We start from the raw sequence: 13,184 nt of genomic DNA on the forward strand, positions 1-13,184 counted from the left end.
GGCTTTTGAAGGTCGACTTCATAATATACTATCACTGACCGCTCCTCCTAGCCCCTTAGCATGCTTGAAGAATGTCTTTGGTTAATGACTTCATGGCCATGGAGGTGACATCATGTGGAAAACAGATTATGATGCCAGAGTTAGCCGACTGGTTTTCATTCGAAAGCAGCAGAAGCCGTGGTATTACAGATACATATTAAGAGCTCTCAATATGTGGAGAAGAGAGCAAAATTAGGATTATGAATATTTTAGTGCTCTTTGTGAGCTGTAGGTTCTGTATATAAAGCCAGGAAATCTAAGGTTTTTTTTTTCTTTTTTTATTCATATGTGCATACAGTGTTTGGGTCATTTAAGTCTTAAAAAGACCACCTTAATATGATGGCTTCTAGCTCCTGTCAGAGCCCCTGGATCCTGGGCATTAGTCTCCCTGTCATTCCAATCACATCCTCTGTACAGCCAGCCCACCCCACTGGACCAGAAGCTGCAGACCTACCCTTCACCTAAGATCAGGCATTAATCACTCACACTATTCCCATATGGCCTCTGGGCCACTTCTCCTACTTGGCTGTCTTCTACACTCTTTTATTCTGTGTTGCCCCAGAGAACCACGGCAAGACCTAAGAACTTTTAGTACTGCTCTAAGCTTGTCATTGTAATTGACCCAAGGGCAGAGAAGAGCTGACCCAAGGATTGAAGTACCTTATCTGCAAATCCCAAGGCCTAAGTGAACATGTCTTTTTATCTCCCCATAAAGCAACACAACGTGCAGAGGTCTCAGTATCCCTTTAAGCCAAATTTAGATAGACCTTAGTTTATAGCTTAAACGTGGGGAAAAAAAAAACAAACCCTATTTCTCCAAGTTTTCTCAGAGCTGGACTCAAACCTACCAACCAATGCTCCTCTGGCTTGGAGATCAGATAAGTAGTTCTTAGGAAAGAATTTTGTAAAGAGAAATTGAACAACACCCCACAGAAGCACTGACCTCACTTACTTCCCGGGGAACTTCAAAGCTTCATTGATCAATATTTACTCCCAATTTAGCATCTCATACAGGTATTGCCTCACAACCTTAGAATAGTCTGACCTGGTTCCTTCCCTTTGGTTAATTTTCCACAGAGTAGCTACCAGATCCACTGTCCCAGGAGACAGGAGGCATTCTTTCTCAGGGTGAGGATACCATGGAGACAATTGTTGGGTAGCCATTAGGGTAATCTATTTTGGAGTTTTAATAATTGTAGGGAAGGTGGAGAACAGCAGTGTTCTAAGCTCCTTGACTTAAAACAGAGTCTTCTAGCCTACCATCAAGGACCTTATAGACTTATTTTGCTTTCTTTTTGGCAGTTCTGGGGTTTGAACTCAGGGCCTGGTGCTTTCTAGGCAGGCATTCTATCACTTGAGACACACCCCCAGCCCTAGACTTATTTTGAAGTTATTCAGTCTTGACATACACTGCTAGAAGGCCAGTAGGAAAATCCAAGGATCAAAGGAGCTAAGCGGAATCTCCCAGAAGTTGGTTTGAATCTGTATCTCCTTTTTGTCATTGCTAGGTTTAAATATGCTAAGCAAACACTACCACTGAGCCATACCCCTAGAGTATGGCTAGAGTCTCTTTCTGAACATAGATGGGACCTGGGAAGGTAGAAAGTTAAGACTTGCATGAATACAGTAGCCAAGTAAGCTCTAGATCTAAATATAATTGTCTGGGAACTAGAGGGCCAATAGAAAAGGCTGAGTATTGAGATCATTAATGACCTTGGGAGGACTTCTTTAAAATGGATCTAGGCAATGGTGCCCCCTGGTGGCCATGAACAAGTGAGAGAATGCAGCCTAACTATAACCTTAAATTGTCTACATGAATAAACCAAACTTCTGTATTTAACAGCTAAAACATATCCAGTGCTTATTATTTCAAGTTACTATCTAAATATGGTACATGAATTACCTTAATTCTCACGACAACTCTAAGATATGCAGGTAGAATATCTCTAAAGAGGAGGAATCCCAGATTTGGATGAAGTATCTTTCTTGCAAGGGTCACAGCTTATAATTAACATAACTAGAATGCAGATGGAGATCAGCCTCATCCCAGAGTCTTTCTTAATTGCCAGGCTTTACTGTTCATCTGATGACTGTGAATTATCTGCTGCAACTCATAGGTGTTGGAGATTAAATTCAGAGTCTCATGCATGCTAGGCAATTTCTTTACCACTGAGCCACAGCCCCAAGGAAATTTTTGAATCATCAACTGTCTCCTGGAGACATCAGCACAATGTACTGCTATAAAAATACTTAAAGAGATAAGAAACTAGGCCAGGTGTACTCCTTTAAGGTTAGCTGAGGCAAAAAAAGTTACCCAGACCCCAACTCAGCAAACAACCTGGGTATGGTAGCTGTTGCCTGTAATAATACCAGCTACAAGAAGGCATACATAAGAAGGGTCACAGTCTGAGGCTAGTCCTGGGCAAAAAGTGTGAGACCATATCTCAAAAATAACCAAAGCAAAAATAAATAAATAAAGATTGGTGACATGGGGGCATGGCTTCAGTGGTAGCACTTGCCTAGCAAGCATGATGCCCAGTTCAAAACTTCACTACTGGAAAAAAAAAAAAAAGAGAGAGAGATAAGGAACTAGTCTTACTCATCTATAAAACCTTTGAACATCCATAACTGAAATATATGAAAAATGGTGACCCCTCCCCCAGAACACATAAAGATAGGACAAACATTTAGCAGCTAAAATGACCTCATGAATGCTAGGCAAGCACTCTACCAGTGAGCTACACACAGCTCTAAAAGGTTTTTATGGAGACAGTGTCTCACTGTGTTGCCTAGGCTACCCTCTAACTCGTGGGTTCAAGACATACAACTGCCTCAGCCTCGTAAGTAGCTGGATGGCTATAATTTTTTTCTTTTTTTGAGATAGGTTTTTGTTATATAGTTCAGGATGGCCTCAAACTCAAAATCCTTTGAGGCCTCAGCCTCAAATTATTCCTTATGAGGAATAATTAGCCTGGAAAGATGGGTAAACAGAGGAAAAAACTTAAAAGTCCTACTTTACACAGCTACAGGAGACTACATGGAGACTCCACTCCATGAAATAAGGTGTAGCACAAAGACCACTGACCTAGGGACAAGATGATCAGTGGGGTTGGAGCCTTGGCTCCTTGCTGACACTTAACTTTTTTATTTTTTCTTTTTGACAGTGCTAGGGTTTGAATTCAGAGACTATACCTTGAGCCACTCTACCAGCCCTTTTTTGTAATGGGTTTTTTCAAGATAGGGTCTTGCAAACTATTTTCCCGACTGGCTTTGAACTGTGATCCTCCTGATCTCTGCCCCCCAAGTAGCTAGGATTACAGGCGTGAGCCACCTGCGTCCAGCTGACACCTTTCTGAACATAGTTTCTTTGTCTGTAAAACAGGAATATCTATGTCTGGTTTTGGTTCCCTACCCCCTCCCCAGTACTGGGGAACAAACCCAGGACTTTGCACATGCTATTTAAGTACTTTTAACCACTGAAATACACCCCCAACCTGTAAAATAGGAATAACATCTACTTTTTAGAGTTGTAATGATTAAATGATTAAGTGAGAATATATGTTCTTTTTATATGACTATCCAACATTCACTAATTCCCTTTCCCTTGGTAGTCATCCCTGTTCTATATTTAAAGTTATCTTGGGCCATGGCTCAAGTGGTAGAGCACCTGCCTAACAAGCATGAGGCCCTGAGTTCAAACTCCAGTACTGCTTAAAAAAAAAAAGAGAGAGAGAGAGAGAGAGATCTTGCTGGGCATAGTAGAACACACTTGTAATTTCCCAAAGCTGAGACAGGAGAATCACTTGTTCCAAGTCAGCCTGGACTACATAGTGAGTTCTGGGCCAGCTTTGCTACATGAGATCCTGGATTAAAAAACAACATACAATAATTAAAAAAAGGTTTCCGGTCGGCGCGTGGTGTGTGGCGTGTGTCCTTGTTTCTCAGGTAAAAGATGGCTAAAAGTTTACGAAGTAAGTGGAAAAGGAAGATGCGTGCTGAAAAGAGAAAGAAGAATGCCCCAAAGGAGCTCAACAGACTTAAAAATATTCTCAAAGTAGACAGTGATGTTTTAATGAAAGATGTTCAAGAGATAGCAACTGTGGTGATACCCAGCCATCACCAAGAGAAAATTCAAAGTGTAAAGGAGAATGAAAAAGATGACATGAAAATGGAGACTGAGATTAAGAGGAACAAAAAGACCCTTCTAGACCAGAATGGACAGTATCCAGTATGGATGAACCAGAGACAGATAAAAAAGCTAAAGGCAAAGCGAGGGAAAGGAAGGGGAAAAAAGGCAGCAAAGGGTTTGGCCTGGTAGACCTTTAAAAACTTAAACAGATGTCTGATTAGAACATGTACATTGATTTTTAGCTCCCACTGAAAGAATACAGTTTTCAACTTGTTCTTTTTTCTTCAATTCAGACCTTCAAAATAGGTCCTCAATTTTATTTTGGGAACTTGAACAAAATATTTTCTTTGATGAATGAAAGTTGTACTGATGTTTTAGTTGGATGCTCCTACCCAGACAACAAAATCCTGTTGAATATGGTTGTAATCGTTCTTCTAACTCGGTAATTAAAGTCAATAAGGACATGTGAATGAAAAAAAAAAAAAAATTAAAAAAAAAAAGGGCTAAGTGCCAGTGGCTCACGATTGTTATCCTAGTTACTCAGGAGGCAGAGATCAGGAGGACTGTGGTTCGAAGCCAGCCAAGGGAAATAGTTCATGTGACCCTATCTTGAAAATACTGAACATAAGAAACAGAGCTGCTGGAGTGGCTCAAGTGGTAGACCACCTGCTTAGCAAGTTAGCAAGTGTGAGGAATTGAGTTCAAATCCCAATACTGTAAAAAAAAATAAAGGAAGCCAGGAGATGGTGGCTCACTCCTATAATCCTAGCTACTTGGGAGGTCAAGGTGGGAGGATCACAGTTCCGAGGCCAGCTTGGACAAATAGTTCATGAGACCCACCCCATCTCCAAACTAGTCCAAAATGGACTGGAAGTGTGGTTCAAGCAGTAGAACACCTGCTTTGCAAAGTGTCAAGCCCTGAGTTCAAACAAAAAAACCCATGAACAACAAACAAACAATGGCTGGTAGAGTGCCTGCTTAGCGAGCCTAAAGCCCTGAGTTCAAACCCCAGTAACACCAAAAAAATAAAAATAAAGGAATCTTGTGTCTGCTATCTTTCAAAAAAATTTTTTAAATTATGTGTGTGTGTGTGTGTGTATGTGAATCCATTTTTTTGGCAGTACTGGGGTTTGAACTCAGGGTCTCACACTTGCTAGGCAAGTGCTCTACCACTTGAGCCATTCCACCAGCTCTGAATCCTATTTAACAACAAAAAGTCCTCTAGGCTAGGGATGTAAGGCTCTGGACTAGATCCCCACCACTGAAACCAAAAGCAGGGCTGATGACTTGGAAAGTACCTGTCTAAGCAAGTACAAGATCCTGAGTTCAAAGCACACAGACACACACACGCAAAAATCCCTAAAAGTTTTTTTTTTAAGATAGTTATGTTATATTGCCCATGCTGGTCTCCAGTTCAGGGTTTCAAGTGATCTTCCTGCCTCAGTTGGGACTACAGGTATGGGACACTGCGGGATACTGCAGGACATTGCTAAAAGATTAGATTTTCACATAATAAAATTTAGTGAGGTATGGTTGTACACACTTGTAATCCTAGCACTTAAGCGGCAGGAGAATCACAAGTTCAAGACAGCTTGAGCTACATAACAAGTTCTGGGCTAGCCTGGGCAACAGAGCAAGATACTGTCTCAAAAAACAACAAAAAAAACCCAAAAATCAAAAACAAAACTGTTATTTGGCAAAGCCAATGTTTAAAGTCTGGCATGGTGGTATGTGTCTGTAGTCCAGCACTTGGGAGACTGAGGCAGAAGTATCAAGAGTTTGAAGCCAGCCTGGGCAACATAACAAGACCCTGTCTTAAAAAAACAAAAAAAAATTAATTTTTTTCCTAATTATACCCGGACCTCACTTAATAATGTCTTTGGAAATGGCATTATTATATATATGTTAAGTTATAACATTTTACTGATAAATGAATTTAGACGGCAGCTAAGGCTTAAAGTACAAGTAGATTTGCAAGGTTAAGAATATATGCTTTACAAAATACTACGTTAGTGTAATTTGTTAGTGAATTTCCAGAAAGGTTCAGATAAAGTCATGGATTCCTTGAGGTATAGTAAAAGATGTACAAAGTGTATCCTACAAACCCTGTAAAGATAGAAGCAAGAGAATACCTTCTATCCTTTCCCATGTAGGATGTACCCTTGCATATCAATAGTAAAGACTCTTGGCTGGAGAGTTCATCAAGCTGTGCCTTGACAACCAGTGAGTTATATCACAAGTAATTCTTTACTGATTAGCATTAAATTTATTTTATTAAAACTTGTGATTTTTTTTTTTTTTTGAGGTACTGGGGCTTGAACTCAGGGCCTACACTTTGTGCCACTCTACCAGCCCTTTTTTGTGAAAGGTCTTTTTGAGATAGGGTCTCGTGAACTATTTGCCTGGTCTGGCTTTGAACTGCGATCCTCCTGATCTCTGCCTCCTGAGTAGCTAGGATTATAGGCATGAGCCACCAGCACCTAGCTACATACCATTTCTTACGGCTGATAAGAGAAGATGGAGTGAGGCCCTGAGTTCAAGTCCCAGTACTGCCAAAAAACCAAAACCAAAACTAACAAACAAAACAACTGCCTGGGCTAGGCTCAGAGTGCCTGCCTAACAAGGATGAGACCATGAGCCATGAGTTCAAACCCCAGTGCTGCCAAAAAAAAAAGAAGAGAAAATGGAATTAAGCCCAGCACAGTAGTATGTGCCTATAACTCCAGCACTCACTAAGGAAAGAGAATTGAGAGTTTGAGGCCAGCCTGGACTACATAAGAAGACGCTGTCTTAAAAAAAAAATACATACAGGAGTCTACTCCCATTTCCTGTGTGGGGAGCAGAAATGTTTCTTTTTCTTTCTACTTCTCCCTACTTTATCCTGCTATACTAAAATAAATTCTTGTTGAAACTTTAAAAAAAAAAAAAAGAGAAGATTCCAGGCTCACACCTGTAATCCCAGCTACTTGTGAGGCTGAGAGCAAGAGGATTGCAATTGGAGGACGGCCTGGGGACATAGTTTACAAGACCCCATCTCCAAAATAATCAGAGCAAAAGGGACTAAGGTGTGGTTCAAATATGTGCAAGCCAAAGCCCTGAGTTGAAAACACCAATTAAAAAAAAAAAAAAAAAAAGAGGGTGAGATGAAATTAACAGACTCTGAATTTAGTTGAAAACTATTGTCAGAGTATTTGCTCTAACCTAGTTTATGTGTTAAGATTTCATAGGGAGTTGGAGATGTAGCTTTAATCCCCAGTACTGAAGAAAAAAGAAAATTTCATAGGAATGTACAATCATTATGTGTTAATACAAAAAGTAACAAAAAGGGGAGAAGAGGGGAAAAGAATGTGAGTGAATAGATAAAATAAGTATTAAGGTAATTTTTTTCGAGCCAGGCACCAGTGGCTCTCACCTGTATTCCTAGCTACTCAGGAGGCAGAGATCAGGAAGATCAAAGATCGAGTCCAGCCCTGGAAATGGTCTGCGAGACCCTATCTCGAAAAAAAACCCTTCACAGAAAAGGGCTGGTGTGGCTCAAGGTGGAGGCCCTGAGTTCAAGCACCGGTACAAAAAAAGATAATTTTTTTCTTGGGGCTGGTGGAGTGGTTCATGTGGTAAAGCACCTGCATAGTAAATGTGAGGCCCAGAGTTCAACAATCCATACTGCAAGAGAAAGAGAGAGAATTTTTTCTTGCCTATAACCCCAGCACTCTGGAAGCTGGCAAGATGGAGTTTGAAGCCAGCCAACAACACCCTATCTTCCCTTCTCCAAAAAAGAAAAAAAAAAAGGCTGGAGATGTGGCTCAAGTGGTAGAGTGCCTGCCTAGCAAGCATAAGGCCCTGAGTTCAAACCCCAGTGCTGCCAAAAAAAGAAAAAAAAAAAAAGGATTTGTGGTAGAAACTTTCTTGAATGCATTTATTCTGTGGACCAGTCTTAGTGCAAGGTATTAAGAGAAGTCAAAAATAGAAGCTACTCTACATCTGTATTGTCTGTACTGGATCAGATTAGTACTTGGGAAAGTTAGTTTATAGATCCAGTTTTGCCACTAAATATACAACTTAAGGGTCTGTGGTTTCTTTAGACTTGTTCATCTGTAAAATGGGCAGATGTGAACTAGATGATCCCCAAGTCCCCCTTTTTTTGTTGGTTTTGAGACAGTTTCACTGTGTAGCAGAGGCTGGCCTCGGGCTTGTGATCCTCCTGCCTCTACCTCCCAAGTGTTGGGATTACAAGCATTTATCACCATACCTGAGCCAATGTCCCTTTAGGTTCTAAAATGCTATAATTAAAAAAAAAAAAATCTTTGAAATGTTTATTCAGGGGTTCTCTCCTCAAGACACTTCTGGAACAGAGATACTCTGTTCTAAAACCTGAAACCTCCCGGGATTAGGGTGTTCCAGAAGTTTCCAAAGGGAGGAATTCTTTAGATTTTCAACCCTATGCTCAGTATAGGATCTCTACAGAAAGTAGGAATTTATGGTCCAGACTGATAATGGCTAATGATGTAAATAACAAAGATATAATTTATTGTTGGCGTTCATATCAATTCTAAAAGCTTAGGCTAGCAAGCAAGGCCTTTTATTAAATAACACTCCTTACCTCATCTGTCCCTATCCGATAAAGCCCTTACTTTTCAGCTGAGTTGGCCACATCCATTTTCCCCTTCCTGTCTCTGCTCTTGCTGGTCCCTCCATCTGGAAGGGCAGGGGGAAGAACAATGCACGTCCATTATTTTCTTCAAGACCAAGCCCCATTTTTATGTTTTACCAACAAGAATACAAGGAATTTTTAGAATTCTATGTTCCCATACACTTGTGTTCTCCTGCTTATTCATAGATGTTTCTCTTTTCTTCATAATTAGACCAAATACATTGTATTTAGAACACAGTGAATAAATGATTATCTAGTTTATAAGTGGAGCAGAATCTCAGTACTAAAGAAATTAATAGTTCAGGGCCCACTTTGTGCTACACCAACCCAAAACTTCCTTCCCCTCCCTTTTCTTTCCTGCCTGCAATCCCTAATCTTCAAGTCTAATGTAAGGACTGATTCTGGGTATGAAAAGACAACACGGTTTGTACTTTTAGTTTCAGATTTTTTTCAGTTCATTTCCATAAAAACATAATATAAAAGGCAATGCCACCATCTTCCCCTCCTGGGGGTGATTTCATCAAGCTGGTCTGCGCTGCTCCAGTGGATCATAGCTCATCATGAGATATATGCAGGGCGTGGTCACACAGATCTGCAATAGTACATAACAATTTGAAGGAAACACCACTCAAATACTGACATATATCATTATCCAGAAAGTACCCCAAACCAAACTGGCACATATACCAACCACCATTCTTTAGAGTGTATGCTTATAAGTGACAAAATATCCCTACTACCCTCTTACCTGTATCTCAGGTCAGGGAACCACAAATTCTGAGAGCTGACAGGAAGAGAATGGAAACCCAAATGTCTAAGCCAAGGGAAATGGAAGCCAACTCTGGAGCTAACATCAGAAGATGTGAGGGGAGAGGGATTGGGAATGTGCCAGGTTCCACAAGGCTGTGACTACAGGAGATAAAAGGAGATAGCTTACCTGTTCGCTTACTGCAAAGTTTGTCTTTAACGTTGTCAGCCTCTCGGGAAAAGAATTCTATAAGTTCATCCTCATATTCCTCCACAATGCTCTCGCACTGCCAACCCAAGGAAGAAAGGAGTGACACCAGGCAGCAAAAGAGGCCTCTTGTCCCCATCTCCAGAAGGGAGACAAGGACACTGACCTACTGCTCTCCACTTGGGCTCTCCAGCAACTCCCTAATTTCCAAGAACCAGTTACCCGTTGCCATAGCTCACCGCAAACTTGAGGGTGCCACTGATATCTGAGTCAATTCGGATGCCCTGTAGGTCTAGTTCGCTGGATTCTCCATTCCGGCCCACAACACGTACGTAGTTCTTGCGGTGGGTGGAAAGGTCAATCTGTTCCCCGTACTCCTTCATGCGGTCACAGACTTCCTCTAGCAGCTCTGTGAGGTGGGCCTCTGAGCGGGCATAGGGTACCTACAAATGTCTTGGGTCACTTTCTTCTACCTCATACATTAATAATCTATATCCTTGCTTTTCTTTCCAAATCTAGTTCAACCAACCAATTCTAAAACACCTTTCCCAATTAAAAAGTTGATTTATTTTTATGGTTTCAAGGTACTTTCAAATGTATAATCATATTTTGCCTGATTATACAATTCTAAGAAATAAAACAGACATCATTAGCCCCAAATTACGGGCAGAGACCTCTATGATTAATCAACTATATTCTTTTCCTCTGAGCTCCTTTAATTCTTGTGAGTGTAGGTCATTCTTTTTTGTATTAAAATGAGATTAGACTCTGCCCTCAGTAATAGAGTGTTAGCGAGGTAGTGCAGGTCCTGAGGGTAACAACTGTTAAGGCACTCCACAAGCAGCAGAACCTTAATATTCTATATATACTGCTCATTCGATATGGAGAGCCTTATATGTATTATATTTTAACTAAAGTCAATTTCCTGATCACAAGGACAAGACCTTTTACTCTTTTTTGAATGAATCTGTGCTATGAAGCATGAGTTATATGGATTAGGGATGTGGAAAAAGGGGGCTGATCAAGGTTCCCTGTCAGCTTTTTTCTTTCTTTCTTTTTTTTAGCAGTGTGGGGGTTTGAGCCCAAGAGTGCTCAAGCACTCTACCACTTGAGCCATACACACCTCCAAACTTTTCTGCTTTAGGTCATTTTTTAGATAGTCTTGCACTTTTTTGCCTCAGCCAGCCTTCAACTGTATTTCTTCTACATATGTCACCCTCATAGCTAAGATTATAGGCATGTACCACCATGCCTGGCTTATTTGCTTTTGAGGGTCTTACTAACTTTTTGCCCTGACTGGCCTTGAACCTCAATCCAATCTCTGCCTCCTGAATATATGGGATCACAGACGTGTACCACCTTGCCCAGCAAAGCTTTTTGTTGTTGTTTTTTGGTAGTCCTGGGGCTTGAATTCAGGGGCCTCCTTCTTGTTAGGCTTTGCTCTACCACTTGAGCCACATCCCCAGTCCTTGACTGAAACTATGTATACCACATCGCTATAGTGAAACATGAGTATGAATTAGGGATGTGGAGAAGGGCACTGATCAAGACTCCCTATCAGCCAACTTCTACAGTAGAAACAATGTATTAAGGTTGGGAGGCAGGAGGCAATTACATAGAGTATTAGCCTGCAGTCTCCTCCAAAAGAGACAGGGTATCTTTTAGATACCTCTCTTTTCTTCATTTCTATTAAACCAAGGTCCTTCTTAACTGAGTTCTCATTCAAACTCAGTGTGAGCTACTTCATTTGGGGGAACAGTAACAGTTACCTCCACCACTGACTGACTGCCATCTGGATTGATCCGGAAAGATCCCATCTGAATGGTCTTCTTGGGATCCACCTGGGCAATTTCCCACTCTAGTTCATCCACCAGAGCCCTGCAAGCTGGTGCAAGGGAAAAGAATGGAGTAGAAGGGGGAAGGAGACTAAGATCAACTCAGGGATTTCCATCCATCCTTCACCCAAGCCTTGGACTTTTTGTCTCCCTCCCAGGATCTGCTTCCTCCCACTTCTTTTTGTGTCTTTACCTCCACAGTGTAGATCCTGGCTCCTTCGAGCCCAGGCACTTCCCAGCAGGGCCCCTAGAAGCAGGGCCAGCCAACCCCAGCCTTTCATCCTTAGCGTAATGGGGTTGCTCCACCTGGGTTCGAGTAGGAATAAAACATACCCGTGAGGACTCAATTTTTCCCTACCTCCCTCCACCTCCTTCCTCCACCTCCCCCATTCCTCCCCAACTCGGCCCTGCTCTTCATCCCAAGGCCTTCAAAGGCCTCAGTGTGACTGGGACTCTCCATCCCAGGAAATGGCCAAGATACAAAAGAGCTGCGCCAGCACCTAAGAGCCCCCTATTCTCCTGGACGGCGGGTGGAAGTGGGACCTCAGGACTTAGGTCTCAGTTCCAGAAACTGCATCGTCAGGTGAGGCCCTGAACGTTGACACTTGAGCACTAGATGCCAAAGGCTCACCGGGCTATGTGGCAGCTATGGGACGGAGGCTGGCAACTACGCGGGACGATAGGCACGGGGGCTGCCAGTAAGGACAAAGACTTGAGTCAGGCCAGGAGGCCGGCGAACAGAGCACCACTAACTAGGGCCTGTTTGAGCCCAGCCGGGAAGACTGCTGCATCCCTACCACCAGCCTGTTATGAGGTTACCCGTGCAGACCAGCCCCCTTTCTAAGGACTCCGCCATTGCTTCCGCTAGGATCCATTCCCAACCCTCAGCGCGGAGCGCCTCCGCCACCCTCATCCGTCCCACCTCTGCTCCCAGGGCCGCCGCCGTGGCTCAGTCAAGGGAAGACTGCCGGACTCTCACTTTAGCCTCGGTGGCTCCTAACCCTGGCACCTGGCGGGGAGTGAGGCTGTCCGGATTTTTCCAGAGCGCTTCGGCGCTTTCCAGACTCAGGGTGCCGCAGTGGCAGCCTGACCCAGCTTCCCGCACCTAACAGAGAACCTAAGCAGGGCTCAGTGGCAGCGGATGCTGTCGTACAAGCCCCCACTAGACTGACCCCAAACCCGCCCCTCTAAGCTCTCGCGCGATCAGGCGACTCAGGAGTGGCTCAGAGGCAGCGAGGGCCCAATCGTTCACAGAAGGACCCAGACTTGCGTGGCGACAGCTCCACGTGACCACCAGGGGTCAGTCAAATAGTTGCCTAAAGCAGCGAAGACAGAGCACAAGAGTCCTACAGAGAAACAGGTGCAAACGTGCCTCAGTCCAACTGGGCTAGGCTTTCCAAAAAAAAAGCTGCTTAGCCGGTGAGAAGCCCAGGTTACAAGCAATTTCAATACACAGGAAACTACATTACCCAGGAAGCATCGCAGCGCCAGGCAGATTGATAGTAGCTACAGGTGTTTAAGATTATCTGGGATTTGTAGTTTGTCAGTTTACTAGCTTAAGAGGAAACTGTGCTA

The 13,184-nt window shown here is 42.8% G+C and overlaps 2 protein-coding genes across 3 annotated transcripts; one reads left to right on the forward strand and one right to left on the reverse strand.

Moving 5' to 3' along the window:
• Window positions 1-3,918: 3,918 nt before the first annotated feature.
• On the forward strand, window positions 3,919-4,663 carry LOC141425775 (protein LLP homolog). The gene has a single exon (XM_074083654.1). The coding sequence runs from the start codon at window positions 3,992-3,994 to the stop codon at window positions 4,355-4,357; it is 366 nt and encodes a 121-aa protein (XP_073939755.1). The 5' UTR covers window positions 3,919-3,991; the 3' UTR covers window positions 4,358-4,663.
• Window positions 4,664-9,243: 4,580 nt separating this feature from the next.
• Window positions 9,244-12,805, reverse strand: Cnpy2 (canopy FGF signaling regulator 2). Of its 2 annotated transcripts, XM_020163277.2 has the most exons (7): window positions 12,532-12,805; window positions 11,803-11,915; window positions 11,544-11,659; window positions 10,014-10,217; window positions 9,757-9,853; window positions 9,568-9,603; window positions 9,244-9,411 (listed from the first exon to the last, which is right to left on the reverse strand). In XM_020163277.2, the coding sequence occupies exons 2-6, from the start codon at window positions 11,888-11,890 to the stop codon at window positions 9,575-9,577; spliced, it is 534 nt and encodes a 177-aa protein (XP_020018866.1). In that variant the 5' UTR covers window positions 11,891-11,915; window positions 12,532-12,805; the 3' UTR covers window positions 9,244-9,411; window positions 9,568-9,574. The 2 variants fall into 2 exon arrangements, with proteins under 2 accessions (XP_020018866.1, XP_020018865.1); XM_020163276.2 differs by lacking the exon at window positions 9,568-9,603 and having other exon boundaries at window positions 12,532-12,803.
• Window positions 12,806-13,184: the final 379 nt, after the last annotated feature.

The sequence above is a fragment of the Castor canadensis genome, chromosome 8 (assembly GCF_047511655.1).
Source record: "Castor canadensis chromosome 8, mCasCan1.hap1v2, whole genome shotgun sequence".
NCBI lineage: Eukaryota > Metazoa > Chordata > Mammalia > Rodentia > Castoridae > Castor > Castor canadensis.